Here is a 14527-nt window from a genome sequence, read left to right as displayed (position 1 = left end):
CAGGCTAAATAATTTTAGTAGCATTAAACTGAGATTTATTAAGCTGCCACCAAACACAATTACAAATGGTCTCCCCAAGTACCGGTGAGTCTTTCAGGTGCGGACTTATTTTAGCATGTTCCTTTCAGAGTTTCACACAACTGCACAACATGAAGGTTTACTTAAATCAAGCTAGTCGAAGTTCAGTATTCTCACCTTCCCCTCTGCCAGCATCTGCTTTACTCCAGTCCACAGAGCAGGTCTCAAACAGATAAAGGTCAGACCTCACACGTTACTAGAGTAACCAGAAGAACATAAAATGGAAACCAAAAAAAGAAAAAACAAGTACACAAAACTAAATCAAATTTCCCCTCAGTCTAGAGCAAATCTGTCTTCTCAATGTTAGCAGCAAAAACAGTCCCCCTCTCAGCTTGTTAGACAGTAAATTCTTTAAGATGATACAGGACTAAAATCTTTAATGAAATGAGTTGACTTACACAAAACTCACTAGCTTTGAAGACGGCAAATTCAAAATAGTCTATATTTGATAACAAGAAATTTCCAACAATTTTACTTTATGACTTGTACAGATAAAGGGAAATGCACGTCTTTTACAAGACATTAACTACTAACTACCAGAGCTAGTGTCTTGTCTTCAAACTACCAGAGGGAAAAGACGACAAGAATTCTGTATCAAAACACACCAAAAAAACATTTAGACTGGCAAAAAGGAGTTAACATGTTTGCAGGTGCCTTTTAATGAAAGAACAACCCACAATTTCTGAACTACTCCTATGTGAAAGACGAGGGAAAAAAATGTGCCTAGTGCTATATTTAGTATACATGCTTGCTTCGGATGCCAAATTGACTTTGTTTCCACATAGCACCTACCCTATTTATTCATGCTTTGACTGGAGTGATTTAATTGTGCATACCATGACAATGCAATGCCCCTTCCCAAGTTCTGCTTCATTCTCTCAAAGCTAAAGATTATATTATAGAAAGCTCAAATGCTTGACCTTGTGCATCTTTATAGAATGAAGAGATTTTATCTTTTTCTTCCAGGGAGAAAAGCAGCAAACTAACAAACTTGCCGCTTCCAAGGATGGTCAAGAGGCCACTGTGGCAGGCAGAAGTCTTGTCCTTTGTCAGGACAAGACTTTGGTAGTTTCACTCTTATGAACACCTTGTTTTCACCAACTTGTGGGTACACCACATCAGTACCATAGCACAGAAGAATTTACCACAGGAAACCAAAAAGAACCAAAATAGAGAAGAGCACATAAGCTTTTTTGCCTGTTGGAAAAGGAATATATGGGCATCTATTTTCTCCCATAATGCAGCAAGTTTGCTACCTAAATAACTTTAAACCAGGCATACTGTCTGAGACAATGAAAGTGAGAGACACCGTAACAGATTTCACAGTTTGGAGAAAACAACAAATCTAGACTGGGAAGGAATTCAGGACAGACATTGCAGTGTTTACAGTTGTCCTTGGAGCACCTTAAATGCATTCAGGTATACAGCCAGAAAAGTTGCTATTCTCTATCTGAAGTCCAGGAGAGAAGAGACTTATCAAGGCAGCAGCTTAATGTGAAAGTGACATCTAGAAGTTTTGAATTGTGTGATAACTGCTCTGCTGGAAGAAGGCAAAATGCAAAAGATAAAGTGATAAAGAGGAGCTATGTGGCTGCCAAAGAAGGAATATGACTAGGTGCACAAAGGGAGCTTGGGAGCAAAACGACGGAATGGAAATGGCAGCTACCAGCAAAAGCAAGTGGATCCTCTACCAAAAAGGGAAGGAGTAGGAATGAGGAAGGGTTACAGGTGAGTATCTCAAAGAGGTTAAAGTTGTCAGGAAAGAGCAAAGGGCAGTAACCCAGGAGGACGGTGACGGCAGAACATGACAACAGGTGCTAAATGGAAGTGTCAAAAGCCGGATAATTGTTCCCAGTCTCTCATCCTTCACTCGTCTGATGACACTGGGCAAGGAGGCTGAGCAAATTCATAAAAACAGTCAGCAGAAAGTTATGAATATCAGAGAGTTTTTGAGGACGCTTAAAGGCAGCACAAGACTACAGTGAAACTAGCAAGTACAGGATCATCTAAGCTTAAGGTGAATTAGAACAGCAAAAATAAAATACTGTTTATCACCACCTACAAGACAAACTGAATTGCTACAAGTGAAAGGAAGCACTAAAAATACTTAAACAGTGACCTCTAATGGACAAATCACACAATACTAGTAGTGCTCCTGACAGCAGAAATAACTCAGGGACTCCAACCATATATTGGTTGGAGAGCAATGGTGCAAGAGACAGAATCTCCGAGTAGATTCTTTAAGCAATTAGAGTGATGATTACTCAAATAGGCAGGTAATGCAAATGATTTTATTGCCATACTTGCTCACAAGCCATCAACTGCATCTTACAGCACACCCATACAATAAGTGAAAATGCAACACATGAAGTTAGCAGCATAACAGTTGCGTATCTATTGATGACCAAACATTCAGTTTGAAGTGATAACTGTTGCCAATATAAAAATAACACTTAATACTCCAGCCTGCTTTCCAAGCACATTTTCATCTCTGTGCAGTACAGGGATGAACTGCAGTCAAATGTGCGTGGAGAACTTGGAGAGAAGTTCCTCGAGTTAGCACAACAGTCTGAAAGTCTAACGCTTCAGCACTACTTTGCACTCTGTAGTCAAACAGTTCACAAAAGTGCCCAGTAAGGAAAAAAACCTAGGTAAGGCATAAGCCAAAATACACATGCTTAACAGCCTTAGATGTTTCCTTAAAAATAAACTTTCTTTATTACCAATTCCATTATCACTTACTTATAATCTAATAGCACAAAGACACCAAAAAGGAAAGCCTACTCTACCCCACTGGCCTCAGTTTTAGCCTATGGAGACCTTCTTTCCAAGTACTGGGAATTGCTCTTGGCAACAGCAAAACGTGCTACTGGTACAGCCACCCCAGGCACCAGATCTGCTACAGCCACCGCGCAGCAGCAGCCTCACAACAACATGGAGTGGCCCTGTAAAACATGTAACTTCAGTTTCCTTTCCAGAGAGAACAAGTATCTAAGGTAGTTTCCTTTCCAGACTGTAGAAAAAAAAAGCTCATTTAAACCCTTAACAGTGAAGCAGTCTTAACCAGGAGCATAAAAAATTTAGCTGAATGGAGATGCACAAACACATTATTAGTGTGGCACAGAAGGTGTGAAAACAGTATTTGAAATTAGTCAAACTGACCCAGCCTGGTTTCTACAGAAGTATATCCTGTGGCTCTAACTTCCCTCTCCAGCACAGTCACCCTAATTCCCTATCATTACTCATGTACCTGTTAACAACCCAACGAGCAGAGACACGAATGCAACGTACCTACCACCAGGTCAAACAGTGACAGCTTAGTTGCATCCACCCCAAGTAACTCACAACACTGAAGGACAGATCCCTGCTCCTCAGCCAGTGATCTGAGGAATGATAATCAAGGACTTGCTTCCAATTTGATGTTAGCCAGTGGATTTAGAGATGCTGGGTCACAGTGGACACCTTAAGCAGGCTAAATGCATATGCCCAACTGTCTTAATTCTGCTTCTCAAAGATTGGCTCTAAATCACTAAAGCATGGAACAACAACAACATGCATACCACATAACAAATACATAAAGTAGCCCAGGTATCTAAAGTAAGTTAAAGACAGAGATAAGTACTCACTTTCTCCCCTACTTTTGATTGATTTGCCATTTGAGACCCTAAAACAGGATCATACAAGGCTTCTAAGCACTTGCACAGCAACTGGCTCAACAAGACAGCAGAATCAGAAATACTCAGCCTCCCTAGAGTTTTCCCTCTGATTCTGAAGCTGTTCTAAAGAAATCAATGTCCATGAAGCACCAAAAGGAGGAACTGGGGTGTGCCGGAAGTAACCTGGAACAGAAGCAGCAAGTTCGAGATTCCTTCATTAGCACAGCACTGGACAGCTGAATAAAACAGCCCAATTTACTAAAAAAAATGTGATTAGAGTACTTCTGAAAAGAAATGATTTACAGACAGGTAAAATTGCAAAGCACTAGAAGGATGAATGACGTATTAATACTAACAAAAGCATGCCACAAAAATATTTTAAGCTGTATGGTAGATTTAACAGTGTCATCCTCATACTTGTTAATGAAAGTTTGCTTATTTTTAATAGATTTGCCTGGCAAAAATATGAGATACAGTTAAATAAAAATATGCATATCTACATTTTAACATAAATTTATTCTTCCAGATAGACATATTTACTCTAAATAGCAGAAAAACAGCAAGCAGGACATTCATTTAAATGGCAGAAAACTGTAAAAGATGCTAATATGACCTTAGTGTTGCATGTCAAATGTCACTGCCACCAGCTTCCTAGTCATTTTAAGAGCAATCTGCTAAGAAAATTAATTACACAGCAGAAATGATTAGGTCAAGCATGTCAAATACGAGAATATGAACTTGAAATTTAGCCTTTAAAAAAAATATGTGCTGTCTGTTTAAGTGTCTACAAGGGGGTTTGCAAAAGCATAGTAAATTCCTCACAAACCTTGACAAGTTACTTTGCAGGAAATCGGTGTTTTTTCTAGTGCACAGGCATTAGATGGAGATGAGCAAAATGAACTGCTATCTTGACGTACCCACAACCCTTCCACAACTGCAGAAAACCCCAGTATGGGGAAATACCATTAACTGCTTAGCTTTTAGACAGATCAAGTACATCCCCACCCAGCAGATGCACCTGCTCTAGAAGAATAGCGATCTGCATGAAAATAGTAGATTGGGTCAGGGTAAAAATCCCTCCAGCCCAACATCACAACTCCCACAAGTGGCTAATAACGGATGCCACACAGCAATATCACCAAGGGAAGTCTACAGGAATACATTTCCAAAACACTCCCTGCTTCCAGCTATATGCAACTCCACAACCTTGTGCATTTAACACACACAGTTTTCCTCTCCTGACTACACTTCAGTTACTTACATGTTACTTAGTTGGAAACTGCTGGCCAAACTTAAAATTAAATCAAGTTCTTTGGAAACTGTTACAGTGTCAAAAACAAACAGCAAGATGCCAATGCAGACCCTATCCAAAAGCAGGGCCTAGAAGCCTTAAGCACTATGACAAGCACTAAGATGAGTTATTTTATAGCTCATCCAGAAAACAGTTTAAAGAGTTGAGTAGTTTTTCTCCCCGAGATCAACTTGTAAAGCATGTCTTAGGGACAGCCTGACATAGACTGCGGATCCTACTCAGGCACCCCCTCCAAGGCAGACACCTTCTTTGGTAGCTCCATTCTCCTTTACTCTTAAAAACAGGGTCCTAACAGAAAGGAAACCTACTGGCACAAGTAGACTCAGGAAAGCAAGAAGACTACTTTTTTCAGTACAGAAGCAGCACTGCAAAAGGATCAGACAAAACTTGTTGCTTGTATTTTAACAGCCATGAAGCAGGAATGTTTGCACAAGATACGGACAGGTAATGCTGAAGTTTTCTCCTACAACAAAATTGTTTCTTTTGCCTCACAGAAAGTCAGTTTGATAACTTAGCATGTTTATGCTGCGCATGACATAAGACTCACCAAGACCTCTCTTGAGGACTTAACTTTAACATGGGGCATTAGCAATCAAATAGTAATAGCTGAACATACTGTGTGCAGCACAAGCAAGAGCCTATTTGCACCCAGAAGATTTTTCTTGATGTAAGCAGACTTGCTTGGCTTCTTTCAAGTCTGAGGACCACATCCAGTTGGCATCCCTCATATAAGTTGGGTTATAACAAATTCACAGTCAAGTTACAATGTCTTTTCATTTTTTTCCAATTAAATGAGTTATCCAGCTACTGAAAACCAGGCCACATTCTTTCTTGAACACCCGAAGATGAGAATTTTACAGAATTCTGTAGGGAAAGTATTTTTTTTATTTAACAAGACAAAGAATTACAGATCTTGTTCTCGTTAGTGGCATCTCCACTGAAGCTGGAGATGCATATTGGACATGGCTGCTAAGTCGAATCTAAGTCACATCATCTATTTTTTATGAAGTGCTTTCCCCAGCAATCCTCTCACACTCTTAGCCTAAGTGACATTCTGTTCTACAGAAAAGAGAGGAACAGTAGCAGCTTTTATGTATGGCTCAGCTGACTCCAACAAAGTAAAAAAATTGGATACTTACTAGTAAGCTTGTTGTGACTGAGAACCAGCTGTGTGATGTGAGACAGGGTAACTGTAAGTGAAGAGAGAAAAAAAAAAAGTTTATAAACAGACATGGCAACTTGGACCTTATATATACTTCATCTAAAAAAAAAAAAAAAAAAGACAGTCAAGTTACTCCAGATTCACACCCTCAAAAAAACAAGACAAGCTCAAGAATTAAGGGCATATCTGGCCATTCCTGTGTCCCTTTATGTTGTATCTGCTACGATACCACGTACCATTGAAACAGTAAGTACTCTTTTCTCTCAGTAGAAATCTAGTTTTATTCATACAGCATGCTTCTAACAGCACACCTATAAAGATTTTTCATTTCTGCTTTTTGAAATCTTTGCAAAGAAAAACTGATACATACTGTAACATCTATACCAAAGCAAAAACACTGAAGCAACACAAATGATATTAAGTTTCTGCACATTCCCAATACATTCCCTTCAAGTCACTGTTAAATTTCTGCAACAAGTACCTACAGCATTACTTGCAGCCTTTCAGCCATGAAACATAACAGTAAATCAGCATGGCAATAACATGCAAAATTTAAACAGAATAGGTGAATAATGCAATTAACAAAAGACAGTCAAACAGCAGCTCACTAGACAAAAATACGTATTCTTTAAATTTCTTCCTGTCCATTTCCAAACTTCACAATGCTCTTGCTTTCCCAACAAACTTCACAACATAAAACATACAAGGCGATCGAAAACAATATGCCAAGTAGCCAAAGGAGAAACCCAAACCTTGAAGATGGTCTCAAAAATCCCCCCCATCTCTGTAAAAAAGCTGGATATATTTTATTGAAATAGAAAAATAAAAGGAAAGATTCTTCTCCTCTACATTTTCTTCTTTACTTAAAGTTCGATATGGGTATTCGAGCTTTGTAAATGCTCTGAGAGTAACCCTAACTCTAAACATAACCCAAAGAAAGGGTGTGAGATGGACCTGGTCTTGTTACACTAATGGAAGACGGAGAGACAAAACTTAATGTACAGGCAGACTGGTGCCAGCCCACATGTCCTTTTGCATGTCCTTTACAGCTGCATTCCACACGGGGCTCTGCACTTCATCACTGCACTAGCCTTAACCCTAACCCTAGGGAAGTGTGTAACATGGAGCTGGCATCATTAGGCCAATAGAAGACAGAGACAAAAGTTGGCATACGGGCAAACTTGCTGTTGCCCAGCATGTCCTTTTGCATGTGCTTTGCAGCCATACTCCACATGAGGCCCTGAGCTTTATCACTGCTCTAACCCTAGCCCTAAGCCTAGGAAAAGGCGACGTGGACACAGATTCATCAAGCCAATGGAAGACTGAGACACAAATAGCCCTATAGGCAGACTTGGCATCATCACGCATGTCCTTTTGCGTGTGCTTTACAGACACACTCCACATGCGGCTCTGCGCTTTATCACTGCTCTAACCCTAATCCTAAAAAAGTGAGTGAAGTGGACACGGAGTCATCAGGGCAAAGGAAGACCGAGAGACAAAAGTAACCCTACGGGCAGAATTGTTGTTGCCGCGTATGTCATTTTGCATGTTCTTTGCAGCCACACACCACATGGGGCTCTGGACCTAATCAGGGGGGCCTAACCCTAGAAAAGTAGGGGACATGGACATAAATTCATCAGGGCAAAGCAACACTTAAGACAAAAGGCACCATACAAGCAGACTTGCTGTGGCCCCGCATGTCCTTTTCCATGCGCTTTACAACCACACTCCCCACGGGGCTCTGAGTTTCATCCTAGCCCTAGCAAAGAGGGTGATGTGGACATGGACTCATCAAGCCAACAGACAACAAAGAGACAAAAGTTGCCCTACTGGCAGACATGGTGTCGTCCAGCATGTCCTTCTGCATGTGCTTTGCAGCCACACACCACATGGGGCTCTGCGCTTCATCACTGCTCTAACCCTAACCCTAGGAAAGTGTATGACACGGACCTGGCATTAGGCCAATAAAAGACTGAAAGACAAAAGCTGCCATTCTGCCACAATTGCTGCTGTCCCACATGGCCTTTTGCATGTCCTTCGCAGCCACACTCCACATTGGGCTCTGCACTTCATCACTGCTTTGACCCTAACCCTAGCAAAGAGGGTGATGTGGATATGGACTCATCAAGCCAATGAAAGACTGAGAGACAAAAGTTGCCATATGGGCACACTTGCTGTTGCCCCACATCTCCTTTTACATGTGCTTTGCAGCCACACACCACATGGGACTCTGCGCTTTATCACTGCTCTAACCCTAACCCTAGAACAGGGGGTGACAGGGACATGGACTCACCAAGCCAAAGGAAGACTGAGAGACAAAAGTTGCCCCACAGGCAGGCTTGGTTCTCCCCAGTATATCCTTTTGCATGTCCTTTACAGCCACACACCACATGGGGCTCTGCGCTTTATCACTGCTCTAACCCTAAACCTAACCGTAGCAAAGGGGGTGACGTGGACACAGACTCATCAAACCAATGGAAGATTGAGAGACAAAAGTCACCGTACGGGCAGACATGGTGGCATCCCGCATGTCCTTTGGCACATCCTTTGCAGCCACACTCGACATGGGGCTCTGTGCTTTATCACTGCTCTAACCCTAACCCTAGTGAAGCGGCTGACGTGGACGTCAACAGGGCAAAGTCAGACTGACAGAAAAAAGTTGCCAAATGGCCACACTTGGTGTCATCCCACATGTCTTTTTGCATGTCCTTTGCAGCCACACTCCGCATGGGGCTCTGCGCTTCATCACTGCTCTAATCCTGACCCCAGGAAAGCATATGACATGGACCTGGCATTATTGGGCCAATAGAAGACAGAGACAGAAGTTGCCAGCCTGGCACAATTGTTTTTGTCCTGCATGTCCTTTGTAGCCACACTTCACCTGAGGCTCTGCGATTTATCACTGCTCTAATGCTAGGAAAAGGGCTGACATGGACACAGACTCATCAAACCAATGGATGACTGGGAGACAAAAGTTGCTGTACGGGCAGACTTGCTGCTGCCCCGCATGTCCTTTCTCATGTCCTTTGCAGACACCTTCCACACTGGGCTCTGCTCTTCATCGCTGCTCTAACCCTAGCCCTAGGTAGGAGGGTAACGTGGACCTTGTCCCATGAGGCCAATGGAAGACTGAGACACAGAAATTGCCATACATGCACTTTTTCCTCAGGCAGAGCTCCAATGCCTGTCTCTCCTCACTCACAGCTTTTGTTAAGCAACAGACATCGCTGTGACCAGCCCAGTTCCAGGGACAATGTTCTCTTAGGGAACTATTAGATCCTGGCAAGCACTTGTGTTTTAACGTTAACTGGTATGTCTTGTTTGCACAAGTTGGAGAAAACAGCTTGAGGAGATTTTCCTTAAGGATACCATAATCTGCTTGCACTCAGTTCAAGCCAGCCCTTAAAGGCCCACAGCTTGCCACAAGCAAACACAGTGGGAGAGCAGTGTGACAGGAATAACTCAGAAATGCCAAAATTGGGCAGACAAATCACAGAATGGTTGAGGTTGGAAGGGATCTCTAGAGATCATCTATATGTAGAGTCATAAAAATCTCCTGTGGGAAGCAGAGGCCAGACCTTGGGAAAGAAGATGTTTGCCTGTCTAGGCTGAGCAATAAGGAGCAGGGATGCAGCTGCTCAGCCCGGTTCACAGGCAGCGTCCCCCAGAAACCTGTTGAAGCCGGCCGCTCGGCCAGGCTTGTAGCCAGCTTAACCGCAGACATCCTCCAGACTAGCTTTGGAGGCCAATCACCCCGAAATGAGGAAGGAGGAGGAAGGCAGGACCCTCGAATTGAGGGCTGGGACCCCTGACTGGTATGCGCACCTGTGCGCCCAAGGGGGAGAGCTGAGCAACTGAAGGCGGAGTTTGTCCGACCCCCCCGGGCTGCCTCCTGGGTCGGACTGACCCTACGTGCCAGGATGCACCGGGCAGAGAGAGGACAGTGTGGAGAGAGCGGGGGCGGGGACAAAATCCCAACTCTGAGGCCTGCGCTGTCTCCGTGGGAGCCGGTCAGCAACTCCCTCTGATCTGCCAGCTCGAGAGGATGTTCGGGTCCAGTATCCCGCCGGCAGGGATCACCTCGTGAGTAGCTATCCACACTTTGCTGCTTTCATGTGCTTTCAGCTGAATAAATGCTCGATGTAGTCACCTCGTTCTGCGTGATTATTGCCAAATCCTGAGCCCATTCGGAACAAGGCCCCTTCCAACCTTAAGCATTCTATGATTCTATCTGCATCTAAACCATAAGCAAGCACAAACACTGAAACTATTAATCACAGATATATCCCCAAATATATCTCTATATATAGAGGTATATATACGGATATATTTTTATATATATATACATACAATGTATATTTGTATATACATTTGTATATACAGCACAAAAGGAATTGAGGCACAAAAGGAATTGAAGGTGATGAAAGACAGCTGTTTGTGAACATACACTTAAGTTATTCCTTAAAGAGTATTTATTTCTCCTGCCTTATAATTTTAAATGGTTGAAATAAATAGCAAAAACCCCATTTTGTCCAGAGCCCCTTGACATCCAGGCCCAGCTGACAGCAACAAAACCTGTTCTTTGGCAATCACTGTTTTTGCAACCAGGGACAACAAGTGTCCTGGCCAGACACCTCCAGGTCCAGGAGCACCTAATACTCAGCAGAACCAGAGATGTAAACAAGCATAAAACCTTAGCATAACCACACCAAGTTCATTTGTACCCTCCAGTTTTGACTATATTATATATCAAAGCAGATAAAGCATTTTTGTTAGTTTTTGCTGTTTAAGTTGCACTGCAGGGGAAAGGTACTGTCTCATTTTCATGCAACAAGAAATCTTGACAGCAGCTTTCAGAATGACTTCTCTCAATTTCTGCTTGTTCTGGAACTTATTCCCTACTAGAGCCTGATACTACCTATCAATATTTCAGATACAGGCTTAAAATACTCAGTTCTCACTTCTGAGCCACTTATGAAGAGTAATCATCAGGCACCTTTCTCTGACCTCCTACTTTACCTTTCAACTCTGAGATCGAATGTTTTTTTCTGTATTAGACAACCCAGTCATTCCAGACTCTTTGCCTAGATGCACCAGCACCAACATATAAATCAGCCTTGCTCCACTACACATACAGGGAGCCAAAGATTTTCCTACTAGAAGACCAAGTTACCTACCCTGACCTCTGTTTCACACACACACAGATGAATAGATATTACTTCCTTCATTATAATTTAAATGGCTTCTCTGCATATCTATATAACCCTCTTCTATCCAAGAGGCTCCTACCAATGTAGGAAGGGTATAATGAGCCAGGTAATATTTTGCCAAGCCACAAGTGTTAAGTCCTAGATGATCAAAGCAGCAGCAAATGCACTCAGCACATACCAAAGACTGAGCTCAGCTTTGTGCTCTTCTGTGTTGGCAACAACGAGGACAAGCTATATCATAATTCTCTACAAAGTGACACTTATGTATTTCAGGAAGCTCTGAATCATAGGGACACTGCAAGCAGTGCTTTCAAGGCTCAAAGCTGAGAAGCATTAAACTCCACAGCTCTAGTGTTCACACAGGCACAGAACCACAAGATGGCACCGGAGCTCCCTTTTGAAGATTCAGGATACAGGAACATTCAGCAATTTCTCCTTCCCCTGCCAAGGGCAGAAACCTTGGGAAGTAAAATTTTAATCTTTTCAAATGTGCTTTTCAGAAGTACAATTTTAGTTTTCTATGCTGTTCAAAATGTTGTCTCCTCCTCTCCTTAAGAACTGTTTTAAAACTGAGAAGTCATATTGAAAAATGTAAATTAAGTCCAATTATCACAACCTCATCACCATATTAAAACGCAGCACCTCATCAAGCCAAGACAGGTGAGCCAAGAAGGAGGTCCCTGCATCTCCGCTACTAGACAGAGCTCTGCTCAGGTGCACACCAGGCTGCCCCTGCACAGAGTGAAAAGCCAAGCCAGGCTGTCAGGCACACAGTTACTTTCATGAAAAGTTTTGTACTTCCTTTTTTTACCCTTTAAAAACCAATGCCTTTGCTGTATCAGAAGAAAGACTGAAGCAGGCACTCCCACCCAGTCTTGACAGTATATTCTATTTGTGCATATGCTCTGCCATCTTTAGGACAGAAACTCAAATTCAGATAACCTGTTCACCACCTTACGAACACATATACAGAGCCACCAATTTCACAACAAGTCTCTTAATAAGCAGCCGAGACTGACTCTAGAAAGCATGTGAGCAAGGGCCCAAATTTAGTTCCCTTCCCTCCCACTACAGCAGATCTTCCCCAACTCTTTTCTCACTACAAGCCACCTCCTCTGTGAGGAGAAGCAACTTCGACGAACGATTACTTGCTAATACTAGACTAGGTATGTCCAAGGTTATCCAAATAAAACAAACCCCTGGAGGAAGTGGTAAAGAAAGAGTCTACCCCTCACAACTGAAATAGTTACTTAGAACATACGAGTCAGAATAACTCAAATAGGACAAAATTAGCATCTGGTATTTTTTTTTAAGAAGTTCTGTCAGTATTTATCTTTTAAAAGGCAAGTTTGGTGGCAACACCCAACAACCCACCTGTACTGTTGGCCTGTTAGCACTACAAGCCCAGAGCATTATATATTCATTATTCCATCTCTGTATTTCAGTAAGGCCATTCATCACTTTGGATCAAGCAGGTTTTTAGCAGGATTGCTTCCCACATGTCTGTGCAGAACACAGCAGAACAAAGTCCCAAGAGCAAAAAGTGCTGAAAGTGCTGGAGTACCAAATCCCAAAGGCACTCCACTCAACATCAGACTCAGGCCTAAGCACCTTGCCTAACACTCAAAAACCTCAGTCAGTGCTGACGCCTGGCAAAGAACCTCACGGTTACTTTCCCCTGCGGGGGGAGGGGAAACAACAAAGATTCGGAGAGAGAAACACTAAAAAGGTTCAGTATTGCTAAGTACTAAGGTGAAGATACTTCTGTGTCATTCTGAAGAGAGAAAAGCTTTTGGGAACTGTGCCCTGGATTGCTTCCAGAAATCCATATATGACTGCATCTAGACAGCAGGAACTTCAATTGAGAGGCACAAGGCTAGTACCAGTTCACAGACAAATTTGGAAGCATAATAAAAAAGGAAGTTACATATTAAATGATATTGGGTCAGCCATTATACAAAGGGAATTTGTTCCCTTAAATTGCAAACTTCACAGAATGAACGGCTTAGGGACACAGGAAGGCTATCTGTAGTTGCCACAAGCCTATCCCTGTCCACAGCAACATCTGACTGTGCAGTCCCTCATGCTACATATAAAGTCAGTTCTGCATAACAGCTGAGCTATCGACCCTTTATTAAAAGCTACAGCTGTCTTAACAACAAATGAATATCTGAGAGCAGCATCTGGAAGTCTTGAGAGAAGAAGCAGGGGTCCTATGGCTCTGGATGCACACAAATTACTTAAGTACAGCTAGAAACACTCAACACATCAGGTAATTCACCCCCCCAAGTTCCAGTCAAGCAAGATGCAAAGAACACATCGACCCAGACTGCGGAATTACTATAATTCCTGTATGAAACCACAAGATGAGGTGCCTAGACACTAAGAAACAACATGTTGAGGAATCTAGACTTCAGAGGTATTACTGACATCTGTGTAATCAATATAGTGGTTATAAGTGTTTTAGATTTCAAGAATGTAACCAGTGCCCACACCTCAGCCTTGCTGCACAGCACCACTCAACTTCACACTGCAGCTGGAGAGGTAGGATACTGATATTTTCCAGGACAATTTACTTTTATAGTTATTAAATACCCTCACAGTCCCGCTGTGTGACATTTCAAAATGGAGAGCATCAGGAAACAATATTTAAGTTCTTCTTTTGGCATTAGTACCAAAACCTGTCTGTACACAGCTTCCGTCCGCTACTTCCATCCACTGCAATCTAGCTCAGCTTAAACTGCTTAGATGACCATGGTCAACCATAAGTTGACCATGAGGCAGCAGGGTGCCCTTGTGGCCAAGAAGGCCAATAGGATCCTGGGGTGCATTAAGAAGAGCGTCTCCAGCAGGTCGAGGGAGGTGATCCTGCCCCTCTACTCGGCCCTGGTGAGGCCGCATCTGGAGTATTGTGTCCAGTTCTGGGCTCCACAGCACAAGAGGGATGTGGAGCTGCTGGAGAGAGTCCAGCGCAGGGCTACAAGGATGATCAGGGGCCTGGAACATCTGCCCTATGAGGAGAGGCTGAGGGAGCTGGGCCTGTTCAGCCTGGAGAAGAGAAGGCTGAGAGGGGATCTAATCAGTGTGTATAAGTACCTCAAGGGAGGCA

At 42.8% G+C, this 14527-nt stretch overlaps 1 protein-coding gene across 1 annotated transcript in view; it reads right to left on the bottom strand.

The window, feature by feature from the left end:
* The window catches only part of RSU1 (Ras suppressor protein 1), a 105556-nt gene that overhangs the window by 82983 nt on the left and 8046 nt on the right, over positions 1-14527 (bottom strand). The window contains exon 3 of the mRNA XM_088524337.1: positions 6186-6236. Within this exon, the coding sequence (XP_088380463.1) occupies positions 6186-6236 (51 nt within the window). The remainder of the gene's footprint in view (positions 1-6185; positions 6237-14527) is intronic.

Source organism: Tinamus guttatus, unplaced genomic scaffold (genome assembly GCF_059628265.1).
Source record: "Tinamus guttatus ecotype Peru unplaced genomic scaffold, ASM5962826v1 Tinamus_guttatus_pri_ptg000209l, whole genome shotgun sequence".
NCBI lineage: Eukaryota > Metazoa > Chordata > Aves > Tinamiformes > Tinamidae > Tinamus > Tinamus guttatus.
This window is presented reverse-complemented; position numbering and strand designations above follow the sequence as displayed.